Below are 27,554 nucleotides of genomic sequence, written 5' to 3'. Positions count from 1 at the left end.
ATACTCAACAGACTGATTAAGTGATGTCAGATCAATAATAATGCGACATCCACCATCTTTTTTTGGTTTTGAGAGAAAAATATTTGATACAAATTCTTGCGGCTCGTGTGTGGTCATTTCTATGATGCCTTTAGCCACGAGCCGATCAAGTTCAGCTTGTCCTTCTACCTTCTCAACTGCCGAGGGAAGGAACACCCTTTGGGGCATGTGCTGAACTGGCGGTTCTACGCCTGGTTTGAATTCAATCTTGTATCCACTAATACTGTTGAGTATAAACTGATTGTTTGTAAGGGAGCACCACACATGCTTGAAGAACCTCAAACGTCCCCCTGTTAATACTACACCCTTTGTCTGTGTATGTTGACAGGAACCAGACCCACCTACCTCCATGTTCACTTGTGGGGTCGTTTCCGGTGGGTCTGGCCCAAGGTTGTCCGTGTTGGTGCTGCGGTGGGGCGGCGCATCTTCCCACGGCTCCGCCCTGGGCCCCGCTCTAAAAAAGAGCACTGGGGGTAGTGGGAGGCGGTCACCAGGCTTTCACCAGCTCGGTATCTGCTGGTGGCTGCCGAGGCGTGCGGCCAACTGGGTGTCTTCGCCCTGCTCGGTCCTGGCCCTGCCCTCATGAGGCCTACTGGTTTTGCCGCCTCTTCCAACTCCTTGAGCCTTTTGGCCAGATCCGCACCAAATAGCAGCGCCTGTCGTTCGGGCGCTGGAGCTTTACAGAGGCCCGCATATGTTGGGTTGAGGGCAGGCCTGATGTTGTCCCGCCGTAGGTTGTTTAGCTCGTACGTGGTGCCGCACATCAGTGCGAGGGCATCCTGCTGGGGTATGGTCAGGTCTTCATCCCCAACGGACCGAGCAAAGGCGGTGACGGCTGCTGAGTGGAGCTTCAGGACTCGCTGCATTTTGACCTCCTGAGCCCTTATGTGCTGCCCCAGCTGGTTCCAGATCTGCCCATTTACCGTCTTGACCCTCAGCGCCTCGCAATTTTCGGGCGCGATGTAGTTGTCAAGGGCCTGCTGGACAGCCTTGTCCTGCAGCGGGTTGTTGGACAGCCTGTTTATAGTTGCCGCCATTCTGGGTGGCAACACCATCCCAGTTGTTGGTGGTGCCGCATATCGGCCCACTACACCCAGTAGCTCTTCTTCCGGCACGCCCGGCATGCTGACGATATCCTCCGCCTGCCCTTGGGATAGGCCAGCCCAGTCCTGGCCTCCCTTACTGCCCTCGAATATAGAGGGTACAGAAGGGTGTGGAGAGGAGGAGGCCAAAGCCCGTCCTCCTGGGAGATGCCGCATCTCCTCATTAATCATACGTTCGAGGAGCTGCCTCATGCAGCTTATCCGAGCGTCTCCCCTTTTCGGTGGGGGAGAGTGTTCCCGTTCCTCCGAATCATCGGAGGACACCGGCCGGTCGGTTTTCTGTGTCGCCTTCCTCCCTGTGCGGGGCGTTGAGATCTGCAGCACTGGGGGCGGCTCGGTGTCGGGTGAGCGGGAGCGTTGAAAAAGCTCCTCCGCTGCGAGAGGCTGCCGTCCCGCTATGGACCCGTCCTCGGGTGGAGTAGGGCAGGCAGTCCTCCTGGCTGGTCGCTTGCGAGAGGCCATTATTCTCTCTAGCGCGACTCTGTAACAAAAAAGGCACTTACCTGAGGTCTCGTCTTTATGCTGCAGCTGGAGAGCCTGGCTCCAGCTGCTGCCGCTGTTGCACTGCTGACGTAATGCCGCGCCTGCGCGCTGGGTGGGTTCTTCACGTAGTCACTCACGTGACTCCGAAGTAAAATCTATCTATCTCTGCCTTAAATATATGCATTGACTTTGCCTCCACAGCCTTCTGTGGCAAAGAATTCCACAGATTCACCACCCTAGTGTGCGTATTCACACTTCTATGCCGTTTTGGGTCAGCACTCTTGTTCAGAAGAAAAGGGTGGGTGATGTTTCAGGTCGGGGTCCTTCTTTGAATTGGAGAGAGGGGAGAAGAGGGAGTGGTCAGGGTGCGACTCATCCTGAATGTGCTGCTGGCCTTGCCGAGGCAGCATGAGGTATAAATACAGTCAATGGAAGGGAGGTTGGTTTGTGTCACAGTGTGGGCTGCGTCCACGATTCACTGCAATTTCGTGCCGCCTTGAATGGAGCTGTTCCCAAACCAAGCGGCTCAGCATCCTGATCAAACACTTTCTATGGCGCATCTGTAGAAGTTGGTGAGAGTTGTTGGCAAATAATTAATCCTTATCCAACAACTGGATTGAGTAAACCTTAACCAACTCAAGGAGTGAATGTTGTTCATTCATGATTGGAAGGAAGTTAACAATAAAGATTTAGACAAAGATCGGTCTGGAGAGAATGGGTATAGAAGCTGGGATGTAATGTTAAAATTGTACAAGGCATTGGTGAGACCAAATCTGAAGTATGGTGTACAATTATAGGAAGGATGTCAACAAAATAGAGAGAGAACAGAGGAGATTTACTAGAATGTTGCCTGGGTTTCAACAACTAAGTTACAGAGATAGGTTGAATAAGTTAGGTCTTTGTTCTCTGGAGCGCAGAAAGTTAAGGGGGGACTTGATAGAGGTCTTTAAAATGATGAGAGGGATAGACAGAGTTGATGTGGACAAGCTTTTCCCTTTGAGAATAGGGAAGATTCAAACAAGAGGACATGACTTCAGAATTAAGGGACAGAAGTTTAGGGGTAACATGAAGGGGAACTTCTTTACTCAGAGAGTGGTAGCGGTGTGGAATGAGCTTCCAGTGGAAGTGGTGGAGGCAGGTTCATTGGTATCATTTAAAAATAAAATTGGATAGGCATATGGATGAGAAGGGAATGGAGGGTTATGGTATGAGTGCAGGCAGGTGGGACTAAGGGGAAAAAAGAGTGTTCGGCATGGACTTGTAGGGCCGAGAGGGCCTGTTTCCGTGCTGTAATTGTTATATGGTTATATGGTTAATGAGTAATGCGTCAGTTATTACTATTGTATTGAAATCAGAAAGCTGTGGATTCAAATCCCAAAGACAGTCTTGAAAGGGTTGTCTTTTGAGTGAATAATTAAAACTAAATCATGATGTTATTTCAAAGGAAAGAGATGATCTTCCTCAAGATTTTCCCCTTGCACCAAACGTTATTCCCTTTATCATGCATCTGTACACTGTGGACGGCTCGATTGTAATCATGTGTTGTCTTTCCGCGGACTGGTTGGCACGCAACAATAAACTAAACTCAAACTCATGATGTTGCGATGGTCTGCATTTCGTTGTCTCTGTACTGTACACTGACAATGACAATTAAAATTGAATCTGAATCTGAATCTGTCTGACCAAAATTAATTCCCTAACCATAACCATAAACTTCTCACTGTCAGATTATTCTGTGTTGGGCTCAGCGGTCGACAAAATAGCTGTTGTGTTTCCTACCAAATAATAGCCCCCCTGCTTCTAAAGTTTTTTTTTTGCTGTGAAACATATGGGGATATCACTTGGTCATGAAAGGAAATAACTCACTGTCGAATTATACAGAGGAAAAGCCTGACATGGACTTCAAAGTTAACTAGTAGAAAGGTTTGGATACAATGTGTATACTGATAACTGTTCAATTTAAGGGGCTGCACTTCTCCCAAATGTCAATAGTTTTAGAAAAGATTTAAGATTATTCTGAGAATATGCTATGTGCATCACCATTTTTATTTTCTATTTTTTTTAATTACTGTTTTTAATTGCTTTTGAATGTTTTTTAATGCTTTGTGTAAAGCACTTTGAATTGCCTTGTTGCTGAAATGTGCTATATAAATAAACTTGCTTGCATTAGTAGAATCTCCAAGTAATTTCAGGACCTTCAAAAAACTATGTTGAGAAGGTTACAGTCCTTCATCTTCCTGTATCATACCTGAAGTTGCTTCACTAGTGATCGATGCCCTCGGGAGATACACAAACAACATATATGTCAAAGATAAGGCACAAAGTGCTGAAGTAACTCAGCAGGTCAAGCAGCATCTCTGGAGAAATAGGATGGGTGACGTTTCAGGTCGACACCCTTATTCAGAAGAAAAGTGTGGGTGACGTTTTGGGTCGGGATCCTTCTTTGAATTGGAGATTAACAGATTTGCGATTATTGAGGGTGTCTGGGGTTATGGGGAGAAGGCAGGAGAATGGGGTTGAGAGGTAAAGGTGGATCAGCCAGGGTTGAAAAACGGAGTAGACCTGATGGGCCGAATAGCCTCCTTCTGCTCCAAGAACTTATGAATGGTATAAACCAGCATCTGCAGTTCTTTGTTTCAACAGATATGTCACACAACTTTCCAGACATTAATAATCTTGCAAGAATATGGAAAATGTTCCGAACTGCGATGGATTAGTCATAATTGGTTGCTTCTCAAACCATAGCCCGCCGATGGAACAATGAGTTCACCCATCGGACAAAAATGCAGTCACGTAAATTCCCTTTTAAACTGACTTAGAAACATAGAAATTAGGTGCAGGAGTAGGCCATTCGGCCCTTCGAGCCTGCACTGCCATTCAATATGATCATGGCTGATCATCCAACTCAGTATCCCGTACCTGCCTTCTCTCCATACCCCCTGATCCCCTTAGCCACAAGGGCCACATCTAACTCCCTCTTAAATATAGCCAATGAACTGGCCTCAACTAACCTCTGTGGCAGAGAGTTGCAGAGATTCACCACTCTCTGCGTGAAAAAAGTTCTTCTCATCTCGGTTTTAAAGGATTTCCCCTTTATCAGCTGTGACCCCTTGTCCTGGACTTCCCTAACATCGGGAACAATCTTCCTGCATCTAGCCTGTCCAACCCCTTAGAATTTTGTAAGTTTCTATACCCCTCTCAATCTTCTAAATTCTAGAGAGTATAAACCAAGTCTATCCAGTCTTTCTTCATAAGACAGTCCTGACATTCCAGGAATCAGTCTGGTGAACCGTCTCTGCACTCCCTCTATGGCAATAATGTCCTTCCTCAGATTTGGAGACCAAAACTGTACGCAATACTCCAGGTGTGGTCTCACCAAGACCCTGTACAACTGCCCCCCCTATAACTGACTTCTGAAATAACTGAAGGATTTTGTTTAGAAACACTAATGTTTGCAAGTTCCCCGGGTAAACCAGGTTAATCTATCTGATCATCTCAGCTTTGGAACTTCAAGGGTACCAGTAATACTGTGTGGGAAAGAACTGCAGATGGTGGTTTACACTGAAGATGGACACAAAATGCTGGGGTAACTCAGCGGGACAGGCAGCATCTCTGGATGGTGGGAATGGGTGACGTTTCGGGTCGAGACCCTTCTTCAAAACTCTTCAGAGATGCCGCCAGTCCCGCTGAGTTACTCCAGAATTTTGTAACTATGCCCAGTGGCAGACTGGCCAGGGTGTCAGCTTGCCCGATGGCAAGTAGGCCCCTAATGAAGTGGGCCCCCTTTGTCTCCTGGCAACCAATATTTTTAGACCCAGTCCGCCACTGACTATACCAGTAATATATTTTGTCCATGTAAATTGTTATTGTGTTGTGTCTGCATTACCTGGTGAAAGAATGTGAGAAAGGATTTGACCCCTGGGATTACCTTCCTATAATGATACTAAATTTGAAAATCCTTATGCTGTAAAGATGTGAGCCATGTTAAATCCCAGCTTTGTGTGGATGGTGCTAATTTCTTTGTTAGCTAATCCTGTGTAAAGTAAGCAGATTGCAGGCTTTAGGCAGCCTGCCATTAGGAATAAATGGGCACTTGAGACCAGTTATCTTAATCGGGCTGTCAAACAAAGGACTGGTTGGAATTGTGAGCTTTGTCTTTCTAACTTGAAGCAGGTCTGGGAAATGGCTTTTGGGCCCTGCGTACGGAATAGGGTTTGGAGATAGAATCTCCAATATATCGACAAAACCAAGCGCAGACTGGGCGATTATTTCGCTGAACAACTCCGCTCAGTCCATCTAGGCCTACCCAATCTCCCATTTTTTTAAATACTCCCACTCCCCCTCCCATTCCCACACTGACATTTCCGTCCCGGGCCTCCTCCACTGCCAGAGGCCCAACGCAAATTGGAGGAACAGCACCTCATATTTCGCTTGGGTAGTTTACACCAAAGATCCTATAGATAGGCCAAGATAGGCCACTCCTGCTAAATGCAATGGGCTGACGTGTAGTACGCAACGGAACGGAACGTGGGCTTTTTTTTTCATCCATTTCCGTAACCCGACCCGACCCGACTCGCAGTGTAATCAACGTTGCGGGGGAACAGTTTGTGTTAATAAATTAAAATTCTGAAAATGAGGAGAAGATTTTTACCAAATAACTTTTATTTTTACGAGGGTGTTTCCATAACCGGCTTCAGTCCACGCACTAGTATCCTACGGGATCTTTTGTGCGGAGACGGAAGTCGGTTACGGAAATGGGGCCTTAAATGACCCATGAATCTGCCCATGACCTTACTACTTATTTTTCGTTGAGTGGACCATCTTGCTCGCTGTAGGATCTTTGGTAGGAACCCGGCGGTATGAACATTGATTTCTCTAACTTGAAGTAACCTTTGCAAACCCTCTCTCTCTCCTTCCCCCACCCTAGTTCTCTGACTAGTTTCACTGCCCTGATTAATTTTACTGATTGGATGCCTCATTGTCACCTTCCCCTCAGCGAACAATGATCCACGCTGAGTTACTCCAATATTTTATGTCTATCTTCAGAGATAGAAATGTTTGAGGTAAAATCCAGTTTAGTAGGTATCGGGCCACCACCCTTGAATCTAGGTGCATTGCCTCTGGGTTACAAGGCAAGAGACACATTTAGTTCTCCCGGTGACAAAGACGATGCGTCTTCATTTGAGCTATTCTCAATAAGGCTTGACGCCTATATAAAAACATAGAAACATAGAAATTAGGTGCAGGAGTAGGCCATTCGGCCCTTCGAGCCTGCACCGCCATTCAATATGATCATGACTGATCATCCAACTCAGTATCCCGTACCTGCCTTCTCTCCATACCCTCTGATCCCCTTGGCCACAAGGGCCACATCTAACTCCCTTTTAAATATAGCTAATGAACTGGCCTCAACTACCCTCTGTGGCAGAGAGTTCCAGAGATTCACCACTCTCTGTGTGAAAAAAGTTCTCCTCATCTCAGTTTTAAAGGATTTCCCCCTTATCCTTAAGCTGCGACCCCTTGTCCTGGACTTCCCCAACATCGGGAACAATCTTCCTGCATCTAGCCTGTCCAACCCCTTAAGAATTTTGTAAGTTTCTATAAGATCCCCTCTCAATCTCTTAAATTCTAGAGAGTATAAACCAAGTCTATCCAGTCTTTCTTCATAAGACAGTCCTGGCATCCCAGGAATCAGTCTGGTGAAACTTCTCTGCACTCCCTCTATTGCAATAATGTCCTTCCTCAGATTTGGAGACCAAAACTGTACGCAATACTGTGTCCTAATATGTCCTATTACAGTACACACTTTAATGTGACAGATTTGGAAATAGAGATGGTCATATTATCTGACAGAATGTCAAGAGTAATTTATGCAGGAGTTGTCCAGGTGAGTAAAATAACTCCTGGAGCTTATTTCTTCTGGCAATGGGTCCGTAAAGAGACTAGCACAACAATGAATATTGTTTGATTATAATTAGAAAATGGTCAATGCACATTTGCACACATGTGCCCAGGCTACACATGTAGTTTATTGCGTTCTGGTTTAATTTATTTATTTGCATCGTTCCACCTGGCTGTTATCTTATTTGTGAACATAGACACAAAATGCTGGAGTAACTCTGCGGGACAGGCAGCATCTCTGGATAGAAGGAATGGGTGACATTTCGGGTCGAGACCCTTCTGATGTAATCTCCCCATAACTTCACGAAGTTCAATATTTCCTCTATTCCCTATTCTTAAGAATCTGCGCTGGTTTCGCCCCAGCAAATTGATTTCACCTTCCAAGGCTACCTGCACAACCTTCAATTCCTTTTCGCCTTTACACCAGCTCCGCTTTTGACAATGGCTACAATTTCTTCTGACTTCAGTCTCGATCCAAAACGTCACCCATTCCTTCAATCCAGAGATGCTGGCTGTCCAGCTGAGTTACTCCAGCATTTTGTGTCTATCTTCGGTGTAAACCAGCATCTGCAATTTACTTCCGACACATCTTATTTCTGAAGCTCCTTAGCCAATGTTGTCTTTTAAAGCAGTTATTTCAGCTTATGTTGCCTCTCATGGAATTGAAAGTGTCGTTGATAGAAGGATGCTGCTCTTGTCCGTCCTCTGTAGATGGTCCATTCATTCACCGACGGAACGCCACAGCAGCTCAGTGCAAGTGCCCGAGAGACCACTAGTCATTGCATTAATATTGGAGTAACTCAACGGGTCAGGCAGAGAGAAAGAATATGTGATGTTTCGGCTCAGAACCCTTCTTCAGTTCCGACCCGAAACGTCACCAATTCTATTTTGTTATATCATTCCTGAAATGTCGATACATGAGGCGTTTAAATGTCAGACTTTCACTATTGGAATAGGTATTGGTGCTGACTTTAATTGAACTGCACTTGTACCAAAGCAAGACTTGTTCATTGCTGCCAATATTTCTGAGTGTGAGGGAACTAGCAAGAAAATACAGATCATCTACTGCAATTTGTTCCACTTGACACCCCACCTTTCCCCTCCAGCCCACAAACATGACCATTCCTGTTGGAAAACTAATTAATCTTTAGATTTTAGAGATATAGTGCAGAAACAGGCCTTTCAACCCACCAAGTCTGCGCCGACCAGCGATTGCCCCGTATACTAGCACTATCTTACACACTAGGGACAATTTCCCAAGGGCAATTAACTTATAAAGCTGTGGAGTGGGATATGAAACCAGAGCACCCGCAGAAAGCCCACACGGGCACAGAGAGAACGTGCAGACTCCATACAGACAGCACCCGTCGTCAGGATCGAACCCCGGTCTCTGGATTCCACCGCTGCGCCACTCCGTTTCTAATGAAGATGAATAAAATAGCAGGCACAGACACCTCACTGCAGTTGCTCATACAACTAACAGTGGAAGAAAAAAGTGTACGAGAAGGCTCCAAAAATAGCCATGGAGCTGCGAACAGAATATTTTTGTTGTGTTCTCTATCTGCAGGCAAACCGCAGGGGTTTAGAACACCTATTGCATATAAGCAGGATGGAACCTAAAATTCTTGATTTGGAAATGAGTAACGAAGCTATCACCTCTACCATTTTCATATTTTAATAAAACGCGTGCCAATTTCAGCTTCCTAAAATTTCAATAGAAATCCACGATATATATTTCGAGATATATATTTAAAAAAATATATATTTTATTTGCTTTTAAATCCCTAACTGGTCTTGCCCCGCCCTACTTATCTGAGCTTCTACACCCTTATACACCCGCACGCTCTCTCAGGTCAGATAATCAGCTGCTCCTGAGTGGGCCTAAAACTAAGCGGAAGCTCAGAGTGGACCGTGCCTTTGCTGTGTCGGCACCCAAATATGGAACGATCTGCCTCTCCACATTAAACAGGCCTCTTCTCTGTCTGTTTTTAAATCACTTCTTAAAACCCATCTCTTCTCCGTGGCCTTTGATACCCAGTAAGATGTCGACTTTATTTACTTGATTTAATTTCTTATTTTGATTACTTTATTGCGTGGTTATTATTTTTACTCATGTTTTATGTCTTTTAATTGATTGTTATATTTCATATGTAATTTTTGCGCTTTATGTGAGCTGTTATGTTCTGTTCTGTTATGTTGTCTGTTTATGATGTCTTGTTTATTCTTCTGTACAGCACTTTGGTCAACATTGGTTGTCTTAAAGTGCTTAACAAATAAAGTTGGATTGGATTGGATATTTGATACAGAAGCCCAACCAAAGCACCTTTTTGCATCTTACTACAGTCCGTCGTCAGTGTGGACGTGAGACGTGGTACTTTTAATTCACACCCTGCCTGTGGGCATTGTTGGTTTAGGTTCAGGTATATCATTGTCACATAAACAATGGTCTGCATGACCTCGGTGGGCCGAAAGGCCTGTTTCCATGCTGTATCTCCAAACTGAACACCAGAATAGGCTAAGTGAAACAATATATCTTCTTCTTGCGTATGGCGTGCACAGCCTAAAGTTGGAGGACAACTTGTTCTATTTGATCTTATTTGATTATGCACGCTGGGTTGAATGCATTCATCGAAACAGGGCGGACCACGTGAAGGTTGCAATCTCCCACCCCAAGCAACATGTAATAATGCTGTTCTACATTTTCTCAACATCTCACAATGGGGCATGTTGGTCGGTGTGGGCAAGCTAGGCTGATGGGCCTGTATCAACACTGTATGACTATCTTTATAACTGGTTTGAAGTACAACATGAGCTGCAATAGTGGTGGTAGAGTGTCGTGTTTGATTAAAACTCCAACTTATTCGCTGCTTTCTATATTTTATGAATAAGTCAATGCTGGGTAATATATGGGAATGGCAGTGCGATCTCCGCAGATGCACAGATGTGGCACTGGCTGCAGCAAAGCAATGGCAGAACGTCGTCTGGTACACGAGCAATCGAAGTGTGATTCTTGCATCAAACATTATTTCTTCCGTCGTGGAAGCGGGAAGCCAAGGCCTCCACACAGGCCGACTGCCTGCCCTTCTTTCAGCTTACGTCTGTGCCCCGGTGTCCCTGGAGAGGGAGCATGCGGTGTCCAGAGGCACCATGGTCACTCTCTGGAATCTATGGGCACCATACGCACTTGAATGCTTCTTAGGATTTGTTTTTTTTTTGTGTTTAGTGATAGTCACGGCATTTTCTTCTTATCGAGTCCACGCACAAGATTAGAAGTTGTTCAGCCAGAGCTAGACGCACTTCTCGGCGTCTGCACACAATGGTGTCCGTCTTGTCGCTTCTTGTGCGTGGCGGTGGAAAGATTGGTGGAAACAGGGTTGCAACGAGAACGCTCTTTCCTTGACCCCCATAGCCACTGCTGCCATGTGCTAATTCAACTTCCTCTGAACAAAATCAGGTGTTGTGCATCAAGTAAAGGTGGGAATATTTTATCAAAGCGAAATATTGATCCTTGCTAATGCTCTTTGAACATTGTGTGAGCTTTCTCCAATTGTGTTTGATGGATAGGAGTTCAGTTTTGCTTAGCCTCCTAAAGCCTGAGACACTGAACGTTACCATTCTGATCGACTGACCTTTCCAAGGTTGATTGTTAGATCTGGTACCATTGCAGCCCGCATGGCTCAATAACCTGTTGGACCTTGCGCTGCACGGTGGTGCTGCGGCAGAGCTACCCGCATTACAGCGCCAGAGACCCGGGTTCGATCCCGACTATGGGTTCTTGTCAGTATGGAGTTTGTACATTTTCTCCGAGATCTTCGGTTTCCTCCCACACTACAAAGACCTACTGGTTTGTAGGTTAATTGGTTTAGTGTCAATGTAAAATTGTCCCTAGTGTGTGTAGGGTAGTGTTAATGTGCGGGGATAGCTGGTCGGTGTGGATTCGGTTTCCGCGCTGTATCTCTAAACAAAACTAAACTAAACCTTCAGAAAACTCCTCATATTATCACCTTAACATAAACAAATACCGTTGTATTACTCCAGATGATCTGTTTTTTCATCCCTGGAATAATCTATAACATATTGTGTTGAAAATGGCTGTTAATGCAAAATGTTGTTTCTCGATTTGCAGATATCTTCACGCACTCGGGCAGAAGGTTTGGAAGAGGTGGAAGAAGCGGTACTTTGTCCTTGTTCAGGTCAGCGTTCTTTCTTATTCAACATTTGAGATGTGGGCTTGGTGGCAAAATTGACATTTTACTGCTAATCTCAAACTGCCTGAGAGGAAACATAGAAACATAGAACATAGGTGCAGGAGTAGGCCATTCGGCCCTTCTAGCCTGCACTGACATTCAATATGATCATGGCTGATCATCCAACTCAGTATCCTGTACCTTCTCTCCATACCCAATAATCCCTTTAGCCACAAGGGCCACATCTAACTCCCTCTTAAATATAGCCAATGAACTGGCCTCAACTACCTTCTCTGGCAGAGAATTCCAGAGATTCACCACTCTCTGTGTGAAAAATGTTTTTCTCATCTCGGTCCTAAAAGACTCCCCCCTTATCCTTAAACTGTGACCCCTTGTTCTGGACTCCCCCGACATCGGGAACAATTTTCCTGCATCTAGCCTGTCCAACCCCTTAAGAATTTTGTAAGTTTCTATAAGATCCCCCCTCAATCTTCTAAATTCTTGCGAGTACAAGCTGAGTCTATCCAGTCTTTCTTCATATGAAAGTCCTGACATCCCAAGAATCAGTCTGGTGAACCTTCTCTGTACTTCTCTGTATGGCAAGAATGTCTTTCCTCAGATTAGGAGACCAAAACTGTATGCAATACTCCAGGTGTGGTCTCACCAAGACCCTGTACAACTGCAGTAGAACATCTCTGCTCCTATACTCAAATCCTTTTGCTATGAATGCTAACATACCATTCGCTTTCTTCACTGCCTGCTGCACCTTCATGCCTACTTTCAATGACTGGTGTACCATGACACCCAGGTCTCGCTGCATCTCCCCTTTTCCTAATTAGCCACCATTCAGATAATAGTCTACTTTCCTGTTTTTGCCACCAATTTATCCACATGATACTGCATCTGCATCAGGAAGTCATAGTAAACTGATTTAATGCAGTTTAGATTGGAGATATTCATAAGCATAATCATACTTTATTAGCCAAGTATGTTTTGCAACATACGAGGAATTTGATTTACCATACAGTCGTACCAATAAAAGCAACAGAACACACAAAATTGCAGCACCTAGACTGTGGAATAGCATCCCGCTCTCCCTCAGAACTGCCCCCACCATCGACTGCTTTAAGTCACAACTCAAAACCTATTTCTACTCCCTAGTGTTTTCGAGCCCCTCTGAGGGGTCGCTGTAAACAGTTTATTTATGTATTGTTGGGTCTGTCTACCGATGTATGTATCAAATTAGTACCTGCACTGATGTGAAGCACTTTGGTCAACGCGAGTTGTTTTTAAATGTGCTATACAAATACATTTATTATTATTATTATTAAAATACATTTTAACATGAACATCCACCACAGTGACACAGCGGGGGGTGGTCGGGAGAAACTTTTTCCCCAATCTCTTACCTTGCCAGAGATATGATTGTTTTCCGGTTCGTATCTCCGGTCGCTCTGCAGCCTAACATCATGCAGTTAGAGGCCTTGCTCGAGACTGACTTTGAGCCCCGCCATGGGGCCGTGGACTTACCATCGGAGCCTGCGATTCCCTTGCCCGGGATCGACGCCTGTGGATTCCAACATCAAGGAGCTCGCAGTCTCGGGTAGAGGCAGACGTCGGGAAGCTCCAAAGTCGCAGGAGGTTCGACCAGCTCTGACCCAGGGTCCGATCGCCCGGCGCGGGGGAGCTGAGATCCCCCCCAATGCGGGAGCTTGATCGCCCCAACGCAGAGGGCCCAACCACCAGCTACGGGAGCCAGGATCGCCCCCGGAATGTTCGAGGCCCCCGACCGCAGGAGAACAAAGAAGGGAAGAGATTTAACTTTTTTTTCGCCTTACATCACAGTGAGGAATGTGGAGGAGTCACTGTGGTGGATGTTTATATTCAAATGGATTTAGTGTGTTTCGTTGCTTTTTATTGGTATGTCTGTGTGGTAAATCCAATTCCTCGTATGTTGCAAAACATACTTGGCTATAAAGTATGATATGATAATGATCAGACAAATGTTTAGATCAATGTTTAATCTAATCTTTTTCTTCAGCCTCGCTCTCCTGTACATATCCCACTGGAATCTCACTCCCTTGGTATTCAGGTTGTTGTCGGAAGTGAGGAGCACCTTGAATTAACTCTGTTTATCTGGTGAATGATCATCTACTTACTGTCTCACAACAACATGACATAAGAAATACTATATACCATTGGGAGGGAGAAGTGATTGATGATTAACAAGGGTGACTTGGATTCATAATCAAAGCTCCTAAAACATTGGGCAGCATGGTGGTGCAGTAGTAGAGTTGCTGCCTTACAGCGCCAGAGAACCGGGTTCGATCACGACTACAGGAGTTTGTACGTTCTCCCCGTGACCTGCGTGTGTTTTCTCGGAGATCTTCGGTTTCCTCCCACACTCCAAAGACGTACAGGTTTGTAGATTAATTGGCTTGGTATAAATGTAAATTGTCCCTAGTGTGTGTAGGATAGTGTTCGTGTGCAGGGATCGCTGGTTGGTGCGGACTCGGTGGGTCGAAGGGCCTGTTTCCGCGCTGTATCTCTAAAACGAAAAAAAATAAAAAACTACATTTGTAAGCTCGGAAGAACTTGAAAAGTGTTAAAGTCCTCCTGTAGCACCGGGGAATTACACCGATACGTTTAAACTCTGTGCCAATCAGAGGTTCTAGCCCAAGGAGATATACTTACACACTGTAATTATTCCGTCTAATTTTGCAAATGGGAAAATGGTCTTGTGTTATTTTTTGTGCCATTTGCTGATCTTAAGGGAGCTGGTATCCTTGAGGCTAAATTTGCTTTGCCTGTTGTTTCAGGTTAGTCAATACACGTTTGCTATGTGTAGCTACAGAGAGAAGAAGTCAGAACCCCAGGAGTTAATGCAGCTGGAAGGATACACAGTGGACTACACAGAGCCGCAGCCAGGTATCACTGTCAGAGGGAAAAAACAATTGACTAATTTGTGCTCGGAAATCAGAATGTTTCAATGCAATAGAGGGAGGGGTGGGGGTGGAATCCATTGGAGAGTTTGCTTTCAAAAGTGTTTTTGTGTTATAAGAGGCATGTGGATCACAGTTGGGCTGTGCAGTTTCCGAGGCAAAGTGCAAATTGGCAGCCCTCTTCAGCTTCACACGTATTCTTTGCTGCTGCTGTTTTTGGATCTGTTTTAATCACGCACCGCGCGGAAAATAAATACAAACGGTACCTTTTGTGATGTTTCCAGTTCAACATGTGCTGTAAGGTCGCCTAGACTTGCGGCAGGATCTTGATCGGTTGGGCAAGTGGGCTGAGGAATTGTTGGTGGAGTTTAATGCAGAGAAATGCACGGGGGTTACATTTTGGGAGCATCAACGTGGGCAAAACCTACACTGTGAATGGCAGGGCTCTGGGAAGTGTCGGAGAGCAGAGGGATTTAGGAGTACAGGTGCACAGATTGTGGAAAGTGGCATCGCAGGTAGATAGGGTGGTCAAAAAGGCTTTTGGCACATTGTCCTTCATCAGTCAGAGCACTGAGGATAGAAGTTGGGGAGGTTATATTGCATTTAAATAAGACAATAGACTATAGGTGCAGGAGTAGGCCATTCGGTCCTTCGAGCCAGCAATGCCATTCAATGTGATCATGACTGATCATCCCCAATCAGTATCCCATTCCTGTATTCTCCCCATATCCCCTGACTCCGCTATCTGTGAAAGCCCTATCTAGCTCTCTCTTGAAAGTATCCAGAGATCCGGCCTCCACCGCCCTCTGAGGCAGAGAATTCCACAGACTCACAACTCTCTGTGTGTTGGTGAGACCACATTTGTGTTCAGTTTTGGACGCCATGTTTTAGGATAGATGTTGTCAAGATGGAAAGGGTGCAGAGAAGATGTACGAGGATGTTGCCAGGACTCGAGGCCTTGAGCTACAGGGAGAGGTTGAGCAGGAAGATGAGGGTGATCGAATAAAGTCTGACCAAGGCTTCAAAGTGGGGGATAAAGTCACACAACATTGAAACAGGCCGTCTGGCCCACTCCAGACAGCAGGAGTACGAGCTGAGGGCCGCACTGAAGCTCTGGTGCAGCCAACGTCAAGACTCCGTTGGGGGAGGACCACAGTCTAGGGCCATTCCGCTGCTGGACATTGAGAGGCAGATTATGGTGGAGATGACCCTCAAACAAGGGAAGAGATATCACCCTAGGAGGCCATATGAGTGGCAAGGGTGCCGGGTATAATGTTAGCTTGCTGAACACTACAATACGCATCAATGTATATATATATATATATATATAGCCGCTGTGGATGTCAGAGGGATTTTGCACAGTTTTTGTTTTGTATATTTCTTATTCTGAATAAAAAAAAATTTTTTTTTTTTTTTAAAAAAACTGATTGTTGATAAGAGAGAAGATGGGAAGATAGTTAGCACACAACAAAAGCTTTTCACTGTACCTCGGTACATGTGACAATAAACTAAACTGGAACTCCGAGGAACTCAACATAACATCACCTCAGGAAGAAAGCACCTCCGGCAGTGCTGCTCTTCCTTAGTCCCACGCAGAAGTGTTAGTCTGGATTTTCATGCTAAAGTCCCTGAATTGGGATATAAACCCTCTAGCTCAGCAGACAAGAGAGCTCCCCAGTGAATTAGAGGTGCTGCTTTGAGAAATGCAATGCTTATTCACATTGAATGTGTTGAGAACATGCAATGAACTACACAGGTTATGCTTGAAGTATTATGTTATTTTCATAAGCTCATAAATTCTAGGAGCAGAATTAGGCCATTCAGCCCATCAAGTCTACTCCGCCATTCATTCGTGGCTGATCTATCTTTCCCTCAAAGCTAGACAAAAATGCTGGAGCATATTTAAACCCACCTGGGTTTTAATTGTTTGGGGATTTTGTGATCCCTCAGGATGTTTTTTGAACATTGCCCTTCAATAAAGTTCTACTTAGGAAGAGCAAGGCATGAGCGCAGATTGGTAAGAGTGTAGATTTCACACTTACCGATTCACCCATTGAGTTCATTAGGCCATAAGTGATAGGAGAAGAATTAGGCCATTCGGCCCATCAGGTCAATTCCGCCACTCAATCGTGGCTGTGTAGGAAGGAACTGCAGATGCTGGTTTAAACCGAAGATAGACACAAAATGCTGGAATAACAGCGGGTGAGGCAGCATCTATGGAGAGAAGGAATAGGTCACGTTTCGGGTCGAGACCCTTCTTCAGACTAAAGTCTTTCTTATATATATCTTTCCCTCAACCTCATTCTCCTGCCTTTGCCCCATAACCCCTGACACCGTTACCTGCAACGGGCGGCACGGTGGTGCAGCGATAGAGCTGCTGCCTTACAGCTCCAGTAGACCCAGATTCGATCCCGACTACGGGTGCTGTCTGACCGGACTTTTTACGTTCTCCCCGTGACCGCGTGGGTTTTCTCCGAGATCTTCGCTTTCCTCACACGTTCCAAAGACGAACAGGTGTGTAGGTTAATTGGCTTGGTATAAGTGCAAATTGTCCCTAGTGTGTGTGTAGGACAGCGTTAATGTGCGGGTATTGCTAGTCGGTGCAGACTTGTTGGGCCGAAGGGCCTGTTTCTGCGCTGTATCTTTAAACTAAACTAAACCATCAAGGTGTTAAAGGATGTGGAAGATTTAAATACTGCAACAAATCCCATCCAGAGGAATAGATGGAGTTAATGTGTGGAACAAGAGCTGAATGTACAAAAGGAACCGTGCGTATGGAATGGCCGTGAGGGGGGGTAATAGAACAATGGGGACCGCTGTGGGGGGGCCGCTGTGGGGGGGGGAACAATGGAGGATCCGGCCTACTTTGTCACTCTGGCAGAGCCTTAGCGGGCCGCTATTTGTATACATTGGGTGGGCAAGCAAGGAATCTCACTGTGCCTTGTCACAGGTGGCAGTAAAGTATCTCTATTCCATACTTACAGGCCTCGATGATGGACGAGCATTCTTTAACGCTGTGAAAGAAGGTGACACCGTGGTGTACGCGAGCAATGACGAACAGGACCGAGTGCTGTGGGTCCAGGCTATGTACAGAGCTACAGGCCAGTCCTACAAGCCCACCCCACCATCCCAGGTCCAGAAGCTGAACGCTAAGAAAGGTAGCACACAGCTACCAGATGTACCCATCTCACAGTTCTGTAAGTATCCCAGGAACAAACTCAATTTCAATTCTCATTTAGCAGAAGCCTCATTTGCAGCCGCCGTTCTCCAATCTCACCGTATACTTCCTTCCTAATGTCCCAAGGCAAATAATAATGAGTGTTTGTTATTCGGTTTAATTACTATAACGTGTTTATGGCCTTCAAAGTTTCCATTTTTTAAACGTTGTGCAGAGATTATTTGCGACGAAGGTATGTAAAATTTTGCTGATTTAATAGTGGGTAGGAATATGGATATTAAAATGGGAGCACGGTGAAAGAATTTTGCACAGATCCTGAAAGAAGACCAAACAGTACAGAAAGCATGAGTGGGAAGGAACTGCAGATGCTGGTTTATACCAAAGATAGACATAAACAGCTGGAGTAACTCAGCGGGTCTGACAGCATCTCTGGAGAAAAGGAATAGGTGATGTTTCGGGTCGAGACCCTTCTTCAGACTGAGAGACGGGGGAGATGGAAAAGAGACATATAGACGGTGATATAGAGAGATATAGAACAAATGAATGAAGGATATGTAAAACAAGTAACAATGGTAAAGGAAACAGGCTATTGTTATCTGTGGACTGGATGAAAACGAGTTACAGACAGCGAAACTCAACAACGTCTTTGAAGCTGGTACGACTAGGGTGGGAGAGGGATAGAGAGAGAGGGGATGCAAGGGTTACTTGATGTTAGATAAATCAATACTCATACTGCTGGGTTGTAAGCAGCCCAAGCCAAAAATTAGATGCTGTTCCTCCAATTTGCGAGTGGTCTCCTCCATGAAGCAGTTTGGAGAAACATATTTAAGCCTCAGTGTTCTCTTTTAACTTCAAATGTTGTTAAAACTATGCTTTTGTACCATTTGATGATTCCTTGCACATTTCAAGCCTCACTGGTTTTGCCTATCAGATACAAGAGATATGAGGCCAAGGTTTATAATGGATACATAGGAGAATAGTAATTCTGTAAATCCCTAGCTTTGGGTGGCAAGGTGGCACAGTGGTAGAGTTGCTGCCTTACAACGCCAGAGACCTGGGTTCGATCCCGACTATGGGTGCTGTCTATACGGAGTCTCTACATTCTCCCCGTGACCATGTGTGTTTTCTCCGGGCGCTCCGGTTTTCTCCCACAATCCAATGATGTACAGGTTTGTAGGTTAATTGGCTTCGGTAAAATTGTAAATTGTCCCTGGTGTGTAGAATAGTCAAGTCACATTTATTTATATAGCACATTTAAAAATCAACTCTCGTTGGCCAAAGTGCTTTACATTTGTTATAAGAATAGTATAAACAAACTACATACATGTATACATTTAGCCCTCGCTCAGAGGACGTCAGGAAAGGCTTGGGAGTACAGTTCTTAGTCTAGACTTAAAGGAGGGGGCAGTTCTGATGGGAAGTGGGATGCTGTTCCACAGTCTAGGAGCTCTAGTGCTAGTGTATGGGGCGATCGCTGATCGATGCAGACTCGGTGGGCTGAAAGGACTGTTTCCGTGCTGCGTCTTTAAAGTCTAAAGTTATAGAAATTACATTGGCAAACACTGCAAACTTTTCAGCGCCATGCAATTGAAATCTAACTGAACCCGACTGCATTAATAATTGACTATGTGATTCAGATTCAGATTCAGATTCAATTCACCATGCCGCTCCAGGAATACTGTCTAGGCACATTCCAGATGATTTACCCTCGACCACCTGAGTAGGTGGCAGGGTGGTGCAGACGCTAACACTGGTACATCACAGCTCCAAGGACCCAGGTTCAATCCTGGCCTCAGGTGTCAGCTTGCAGTCTGTACCTTCATTCTGAGTGCTCCAGTTGCCTCCCATGGACAAAGAATAACCTAGTTGGTTAATTAGCAATTGTAAATTACCCTAATGTAGGTATGATTTGAAAAAAGGTTAAAGCGCTTGTCAAAATTTGTGTCTTGGCTCTGGTTGATAGGCAGGGTAAAAACGGAGTACTACATACAAGGTTACTGGGGAACGGGACCTTTGAGGTTGCTCTGATAGGGGTTAGCATGTACTGATGGGGGCTGAATGGTCTGTATCATTGCACATAAATATCTCCCCAACCCAGCCTCATTCTGAATGTTAATATCAAATTGTTGCAGCATTTTACCAAAGTTGTATTGCTTCCAGTTTTACTTTTAGCAAAGTTGCAAATGTGATTATTAAGGTATCATTGGATCTACTTGCCACATAAAGGATTGGGCAATTGGCTTTTACTTCTGATAACACGAGAATGATCCCAGGAATGAGTGGGTTAACATATGATGAGCGTTTGTCGGCACTGGGCCTGTACTCGTTGGAGTTTAGAAGGATGAGGGGAGGACCTCATTGAAACTTAGCTTATAGTGAATGACCTGGATAGAGTTGATGTGGATGTGGAGAGGATGTTTCCACTAGTGGGAGAGTCTAGAAACAGAGGACATATCCTCAGAATTAAGTAAGATGAGCAGGGGTTTCTTCAGTCAGAGGATGGTGCATCTGTGGAATTCTTTGCCACAGAAGGTTGTGGAGGCCAAGTCAGTGGATATTTTTTATTTTGGCGGAGATTGACAGATTCTTGATTAGTGCGGGCGTCAGAACTTATCGGGAGTAGGCAGGAAAATGGGGTTGAGAGGGACAGATAGATCAGCCATGATTGAATGGTGGAGTGGACTCGGTGGGCCGAATGGCTTAATTCTTGGACTATAACTTGTGAATAAAGTCTTAACCTGTTAGCTTAAGATTCACCATTTTCTTTTCCATCCATGTTATAACCATATAATATAACCATATAACCATATAACAATTACAGCACGGAAACAGGCCATCTCGACCCTTCTAGTCCGTGCCGAACACGTATTCTCCCCTAGTCCCATATACCTGCGCTCAGACCATAACCCTCCATTCCCTTCCCATCCATATAACTATCCAATTTATTTTTAAATGATAAAAATGAACCTGCCTCCACCACCTTCACTGGAAGCTCATTCCACACAGCTACCACTCTCTGAGTAAAGAAGTTCCCCCTCATGTTACCCCTAAACTTCAGTCCCTTAATTCTCATGTCATGTCCCCTTGTTTGAATCTTCCCTACTCTCAGTGGGAAAAGCTTTTGAGTGTTTGGCTGCGAAGGCAAATTTTTAGAGAAAGGCCTTGTGTGTCCAGGCACTTTGTACGAGCTGTGATTGCTTTTTGACATATTCCCAGGTCACTCATATCACAGCTGCAACAGATTGAAAAGGAAACTTGGAGAAACTCGTGTTGATCACAGAACTAGCGCTAGGTGGTTCTCATGTTTCTTCCAAGTATCCCATGTTATATCCGTCTCCAGTGTGATGGACAGTCCATAGTCTAAGTACTTTGCGTTGTTACCTATGGTATTCTATAGCTTCAAATATCGATTTACAAATGCACGGTGGCGCAGCGGTAGAGCTGCAGCGGACTGGACGTGCCTTCAGAGAGTGGTGAGGACAGCGGAAAAAATCATTGGGACTTCTCTTCCTTCCATCATGGACATGGGGTACAAGCGCTGATTTCTGAAGGTATCATTGGATCTACGTGATGTCTGATTAGAGCTAAGGGCTCTAATTACCAGAGCCCCCACACACCCACAATTTGGACTGTTCATACTGCTTAACTCTGGGAGGAGGTACTGCAGCATGAAGAGCGGGACAACCAGGTTCTGCAACAGCTTCATCCCCCAGGCCATAAGATTACTGAACAATCAACAAAACCGAGGCTAGAACTTTTTAAATATCGACACTTTTTAAAAACTTTTTATATATATTTATTTTACAGAACCATGCACATGAGGCATTTTTATGGACGCACCTAGAACTTTTAACTATTACCTGATTTTGGAGAGTAAAATGCAACGAAATTTTGTTCAAGGTGCACTGTGTCTAGGTGTATATCTGAATGACAATAAAGTTTTCATTCATTCATACAGCACCAGAGACCCGGGTTCGATCCCGACTATGGGTGTTGTCTGTACGGAGTTTGTATGTTCTCCACGTGACCGCGTGGGGTTGTCTCCGTGTTTCTACCCACACTCCAAAGACGTACAGGTTAATTGGCTTTGGTAAAAATTGTAAAGTGTCAGATTCAGATTCCCAGTGTGTAGAGACAACGAAATGCATTGTGTATGCAAGTGTACGGGGTGATCACTGGTCGGCGAGGACTCGAAGGGCCTGATTCTGTGCTCTATCTCTAAACTAAACTAATATAAACTAAAATGTCAACAGCCCATTTTGGAAACGCAACTATACAGCTCAGTTTATTAAGAATGTTTTCCCTTTCACTGAAGAAATATTAAATCCAGCTTCAGTCACGTGACCTCAATCATATGCAAGAGTAATGAGGCTTATTTGATAGTCGACCTATTCACCCTACAGAAAACCTAAAGCTCCTGCTCATTGTCCACCATCCCAACCAACTGTTGGTGCACCGCTTGTCAAGAGATAAATGATTACTGGGGTTTCTATTGGGAGAGAAAAGTTGAATCAACTTAGTCATCTTACAGAACTCCAGGGTAGACAAAAATGCTGGAGAAACTGAGCGGGTGAGGCAGCATTTATGGAGCGAAGGAAATAGGCGACGTTTCTGCTGAAGAAGTTCTCCTCCTCTCTCCGCCTACTTTACAGAAATCCAGTGTCATTGGGATGAAGGCAAGAGTAATGATGTTCATAAGTCATAGGAGCAGAATTAGGCCATTCGGCCCATCGAATCTACTCCGCCATTCAATTATGGCTGATCTATCTTTCCCTCTCAACCCCATTCTCCTGCCTTCTCCCCACAACCCCTGACACCCGTACTAATCACGAATCTATCTACCTCTGCCTTAAAAATACTCAATGACTTGGCCACCACAGCCATCTCTGCCAATGAATTCCACAGATTCACCACCTTCTGACTAAAGAAATTCCTCCTCATCTCCTTTCTAAAGGTACGTCCTTTTATTCCGAGACTGTGCCCTCTGGTCCAAGACTCTCCCACTCATGGAAACATCCTCTCTGCATCCACTCTATCCAGGCCTTTCACTGATGTGAGCAATGGAATGATTCACAGTAGTTCAGGAGAACAATAACCTCATGTAACAATTTGCCACAATTTCCTGTATCTAGCCTGTCCAATCTATGTATGAGATCTGCGAGAACCTATGGATTAAATGTCTAAATTAGCTGTTCATTTGCTCCAAGCTGTCCACTAGATCTCTGATAGCAGAGAGCCTGGCACAGTGATGTTGACTAGTCAAGGGCTGGGTCAAGTGGTAAGTATTAACCTGAGATTTTTAAGGCTTTGTTGCTCCATTTCGAATGATTATGAGACCAGAATATCGTATGCCAAATATGATAGGCTGCATCTTTGTAAATGCCACATGATTATCTCTATGTGTCTTGTGCTATGTCTTGGTAAATATGCCAAGTTTATTTTTATTGTATCTGTGTTTCACCCCTTCCTTTTCCAGGACTTTACATCCGCTGTTGGTAGGTCCGTGCACCAGAGGTGTCTTATTAGTCTGCTGTTGCTGAAGGATTGAATGCTGGTTCATTTTATTCTATAATAGGTTAAACTCTCTTGAAAATAGCTCAGTGCTGATTCTGCCCAGTGGTCATGTGTTTTCTATATCTGTGCAATGATGTCACACCAAATCATTCAAATACCATTTTCCCGGCACTGATGCACGTGAAGTTGTTTGAATTGTTAACATCACTGTAGCTCTGTTATTTGTGTAATAACTTTGAATTGTATGTGTGTGTGTGTGTGTGTGTGCACATGTTTGCGTGTGTATATGCGGGCTTGTGTGTATATATATTATATGTGTGTGTATATATATATATATATATAGAGAGATATATATATATACCATAGATATATATATATAGATATAATATAGATATGTGTGTATGATATATATATATATATATATATGTGTGTGTGTGTATATATACTGGTATATTTGTTTTACCTCCCGATATGTTCAGCCCACATCAACTAATTCTGCAACATCACTGCCTTGTTGCCAACTACGATGTTTGCTTTGAACATTATGGTACCCATAGAATATGTGGGGTTTAATCTTAGATTTTTCTTAAAGCAATGAAAAATATTTTTTTCTGGCACGAGTCACAAACATTGACTGGACATCTTTGAACCTGGCGGCTCATTGTGGCCACCTCTGTCCAAGCACTTGCCAAAGTGTTCTGCCAAGTACTTCAACCTGGCATCAAAGGCCTTTAATTAATTGAATCACGTCTGATCGGCACAGCCCTGTGTTTATCTACTGTTGATTTGTTTCACCTCAATATGCTTTATTCTTCTTGCTTTGCTAACATGTAGCTGGAGCCAAGGGTAAGTGCGAGGTGTGAGCTGCCAACTGTTCCATCCGTCTCTCTCCCTCTCTCTCGCTCTCACTGTCTCTCTGGTGGGCTGTGTGAGCTAACATTGCAGGCTCATGTTAACGTCTTGCTTTGCCACTGTGTGTTAAACACTGCATGCCTTTTCACATGTCTTCAGTGCTTCGTCACATTTGTGCTTTAAACTCGCTCAAGCAGCAACTAGTTCGCAACTTAATCCCTTGATAGTCATTTTAATTTTACTCAAAGACACCAATATTTACACGTCAGTTTGTAAGTCGCGTTCTTGTTTTTGTGTTTTCATTGCCATGCAATTTATCCGGAAATTGCCCGATAATCATCTTGTTGCTGTAGCCAATTCTAGGTTGAGTGAATCGTGATTGCCGTGAAGATTTCCGAAATATCAATAGAAGATGGATCGAGGTTTATGTCACACAGTGGCACAGCTGGTAGAGCCGCCGCCTCACAGCGCCTGTGACCAGGTTCGATCCTGACCTCGGGTGCTGTCTGTGTGGAGTTCTCATGTTCTCCCAATGATCGTGTTGGTTTGCAACGGGTGCTCCAGTTCCATTCCAAAGACGTGCGGGTCGGCTAATCGGCTTCTGGAAATTGACTCTAGTGCGTAGGGAGTAGATGCTAAAGTGGAACGACATAGAGCTACAGTGAATGGGTGATTGATGGTTGGGGTGGGGGCGGTGGGCCAAAGAGCCTGTTTCCATGCTCCAACTTACATTCAATCAATGAGTACATTTTTCAAATAAAATAAGTAAATGATCAATGAATTTGCAATCAAACTCTCAATTATCTTAAGATAGTAATTCAGTTCACCAGATAAGGGGATCTATCAAAACATAGGAGAATGATTCAGTAGGTGCAGCATGCAGAACATGTGTAGTAGAATCGTACCTGAACTGTACCCAATATATTCAAAACTTCTAAATCATGAAATAAAGCAGAAACTATCCCTGAAATAATAGGGACTCTCATATATGATTGCATACGACACGATATAATACGATAGAACTTTATTTATCCCAGGTGGGAAATTGGTCTGTCAACATTCATAAAACACATGAGAAATCACAGCTTAAGGATAAAGGGGAAATCCTTTAAAACCGAGATGAGAAGAACTTTTTTCACGCAGAGAGTGGTGAATCTCTGGAACTCTCTGCCACAGAGGTTAGTTGAGGCCAGTTCATTGGCTATATTTAAGAGGGAGTTAGATGTGGCCCTTGTGGCTAAGGGGATCAGGGGGTATGGAGAGAAGGCAGGTACGGGATACTGAGTTGGATGATCAGCCATGATCATTTTGAATGGCGGTGCAGGCTCGAAGGGCCGAATGGCCTACTCCTGCACCTAATTTCTATGTTTTCTATGTTTCTAAATGAAATTAAAGTGAGGAGTGCAAGGCCCAGGTTTGGGGGGATGTGCAAAGATTAGGAAGGGAGGGGGGAGGGGAGTCAGTCTTCCCCACGACAGAAGGGGGAGGAGTTGTACAGTTTGATAGCCACAGGGGAAAATGATCTCCTGTGGCGTTCTGTGCCGCATCTTGGTGGAACAGGTCTGTTGGTGAAGGTGCTCCTCAGGTTGACCAGTGAGTCATGGCGAGGGGTGAGCTGTATTGCCCAAGATGCGCTGCAGTTTGAGGAGCACCCTCCCCCACTCCAATACAGTCATTGAAAGTAGGCATGCAGGTGCAGCAGGCAGTGAAGGAAGCGAATGGTATGTTAGCATTCATAGCAAAAGGATTTGAGTATAGGAGCATATGGAGGTTCTACTGCAGTTGTACAGGGTCTTGGTGAGACCACACCTGGAGTATTGCGTACAGTTTTGGTCTCCTAATCTGAGGAAAGACATTCTTGCCATAGAGGGAGTACAGAGAAGGTTCACCAGGCTGATTCCAGGGATGTCAGGACTTTCATATGAAGAAAGACTGGATAGACGCGGCTTGTACTCGCTAGAATTTAGAAGATTGAGGGAGGATCTTATAGAAACTTACAAAATTCTTAAGGGATTGGACAGGCTAGATGCAGGAAAATTGTTCCCGATGTTGGGGAAGTCCAGAACAAGGGGTCACAGTTTAAGGATAAGGGAGAATTCTTTTAGGACCGAGATGAGGAAAACATTTTTTTTCACACAGAGAGTGGTGAATCTCAGGAATTCTCTGCCACAGAAGGTAGTTGTGGCCAGTTCATTGGCAGTATTTAAGAGGGAGTTAGATGTGGCCCTTGTGGCTAAAGGGACCAGGGGGTATGGAGAGAAGGCAGGTACAGGATACTGAGTTGGGTGATCAGCCATGATCATATTGAATGGCGGTGCAGGCTCGAAGGGCCGAATGTCCTACTCCTGCACCTATTTTCTATGTTTCTAATAAATCCAACTCCACTCCCAGGAACGAGCCAGCCTCCCTGATGCTTACATGCTTGTGTTACGTACGTACAATGCACCTCGAAAGTCCTTGGATCCAGATTACTGCAATGTGGTTAATTGTGTGGATAAAGGACATTTAAGTGGAGGTGTTCAGTGGATGCAAGAATGTTTGCACAACTTTGTCCAAAGATTGACATGGTCATGGTGGGCCCAATGGCTTTCCTTTTGTATTTTATGTATCAATGGTCTGGATCCAATCAAAGTGCCGACACTCTGCTATGAATTGATCAACAGTTACACTTATTTCAAGGACATATATCAACTACATTGATGACAATTCAAAGTCAAGTTCTTAAGTCATGGGAGCAGAAGTAGGCCATTTGGAACATCGAGTCTACTCTGCCATTTAATCATGGCTGATCTATCATTCCTTCTCTGCCCCTTTCTCCTGCCTTCCCCCCGTGACCCTTGACACCATTACTAATCAAGAATCTGTCTATCTCCATCTTAAAAATATCCAATGACTTTGCCTCCACTTCCATCTATGCCAATGGATTCTACAGATTCAACAACCTCTAATGGGGAGGCTAGGCTCTATGGTCCTAAAGTGGAAATATCCTAAGAAAATATAATGGTTTCTTTTGACAGATGTAGATGTGGATACAAAGGACTGCAGATGCTGGTTTACAAAACAAAATGGGCGCTGGAGTAACTCAGTGGGTCAAGCAGCATCTCTGGAGAAAAAGGATAGGTGACGTTTCGGGTCAGGACCGTCCTTAAGTCTGAAGAGGGTCCCGACCCGAAACATCACCTATCCATGTTCTGCGAAGATGCTGCCTGACGCGCTGAGTTACTCCAGCACTTTGGGAAGCATTAAAACACAGTGGATAATTTTAGGCCATTTGCTTGGCTTCAAGTGCATCCTTGTTTGCTTGTTAGTTTAAATCAGCAACGCCCGAGATGCCAAACAAGCACGTTGTGTGTTT

The 27,554-nt window shown here is 44.6% G+C and overlaps 1 protein-coding gene across 7 annotated transcripts in view; it reads left to right on the top strand.

The window, feature by feature from the left end:
- Positions 1–27,554, top strand: part of cadps2 (Ca++-dependent secretion activator 2) — a 371,627-nt gene that overhangs the window by 195,408 nt on the left and 148,665 nt on the right. For all 7 annotated transcript variants that reach the window (XM_055650231.1, XM_055650236.1, XM_055650233.1 and 4 more), the window contains exons 9-11: positions 11,653–11,719; positions 14,533–14,641; positions 17,640–17,852. In XM_055650231.1, the coding sequence (XP_055506206.1) occupies positions 11,653–11,719; positions 14,533–14,641; positions 17,640–17,852 (389 nt within the window). The remainder of the gene's footprint in view (positions 1–11,652; positions 11,720–14,532; positions 14,642–17,639; positions 17,853–27,554) is intronic.

This window comes from Leucoraja erinacea, chromosome 19, assembly GCF_028641065.1.
Source record: "Leucoraja erinacea ecotype New England chromosome 19, Leri_hhj_1, whole genome shotgun sequence".
Taxonomy (NCBI): Eukaryota; Metazoa; Chordata; class Chondrichthyes; order Rajiformes; family Rajidae; genus Leucoraja; species Leucoraja erinaceus.
This window is presented reverse-complemented; position numbering and strand designations above follow the sequence as displayed.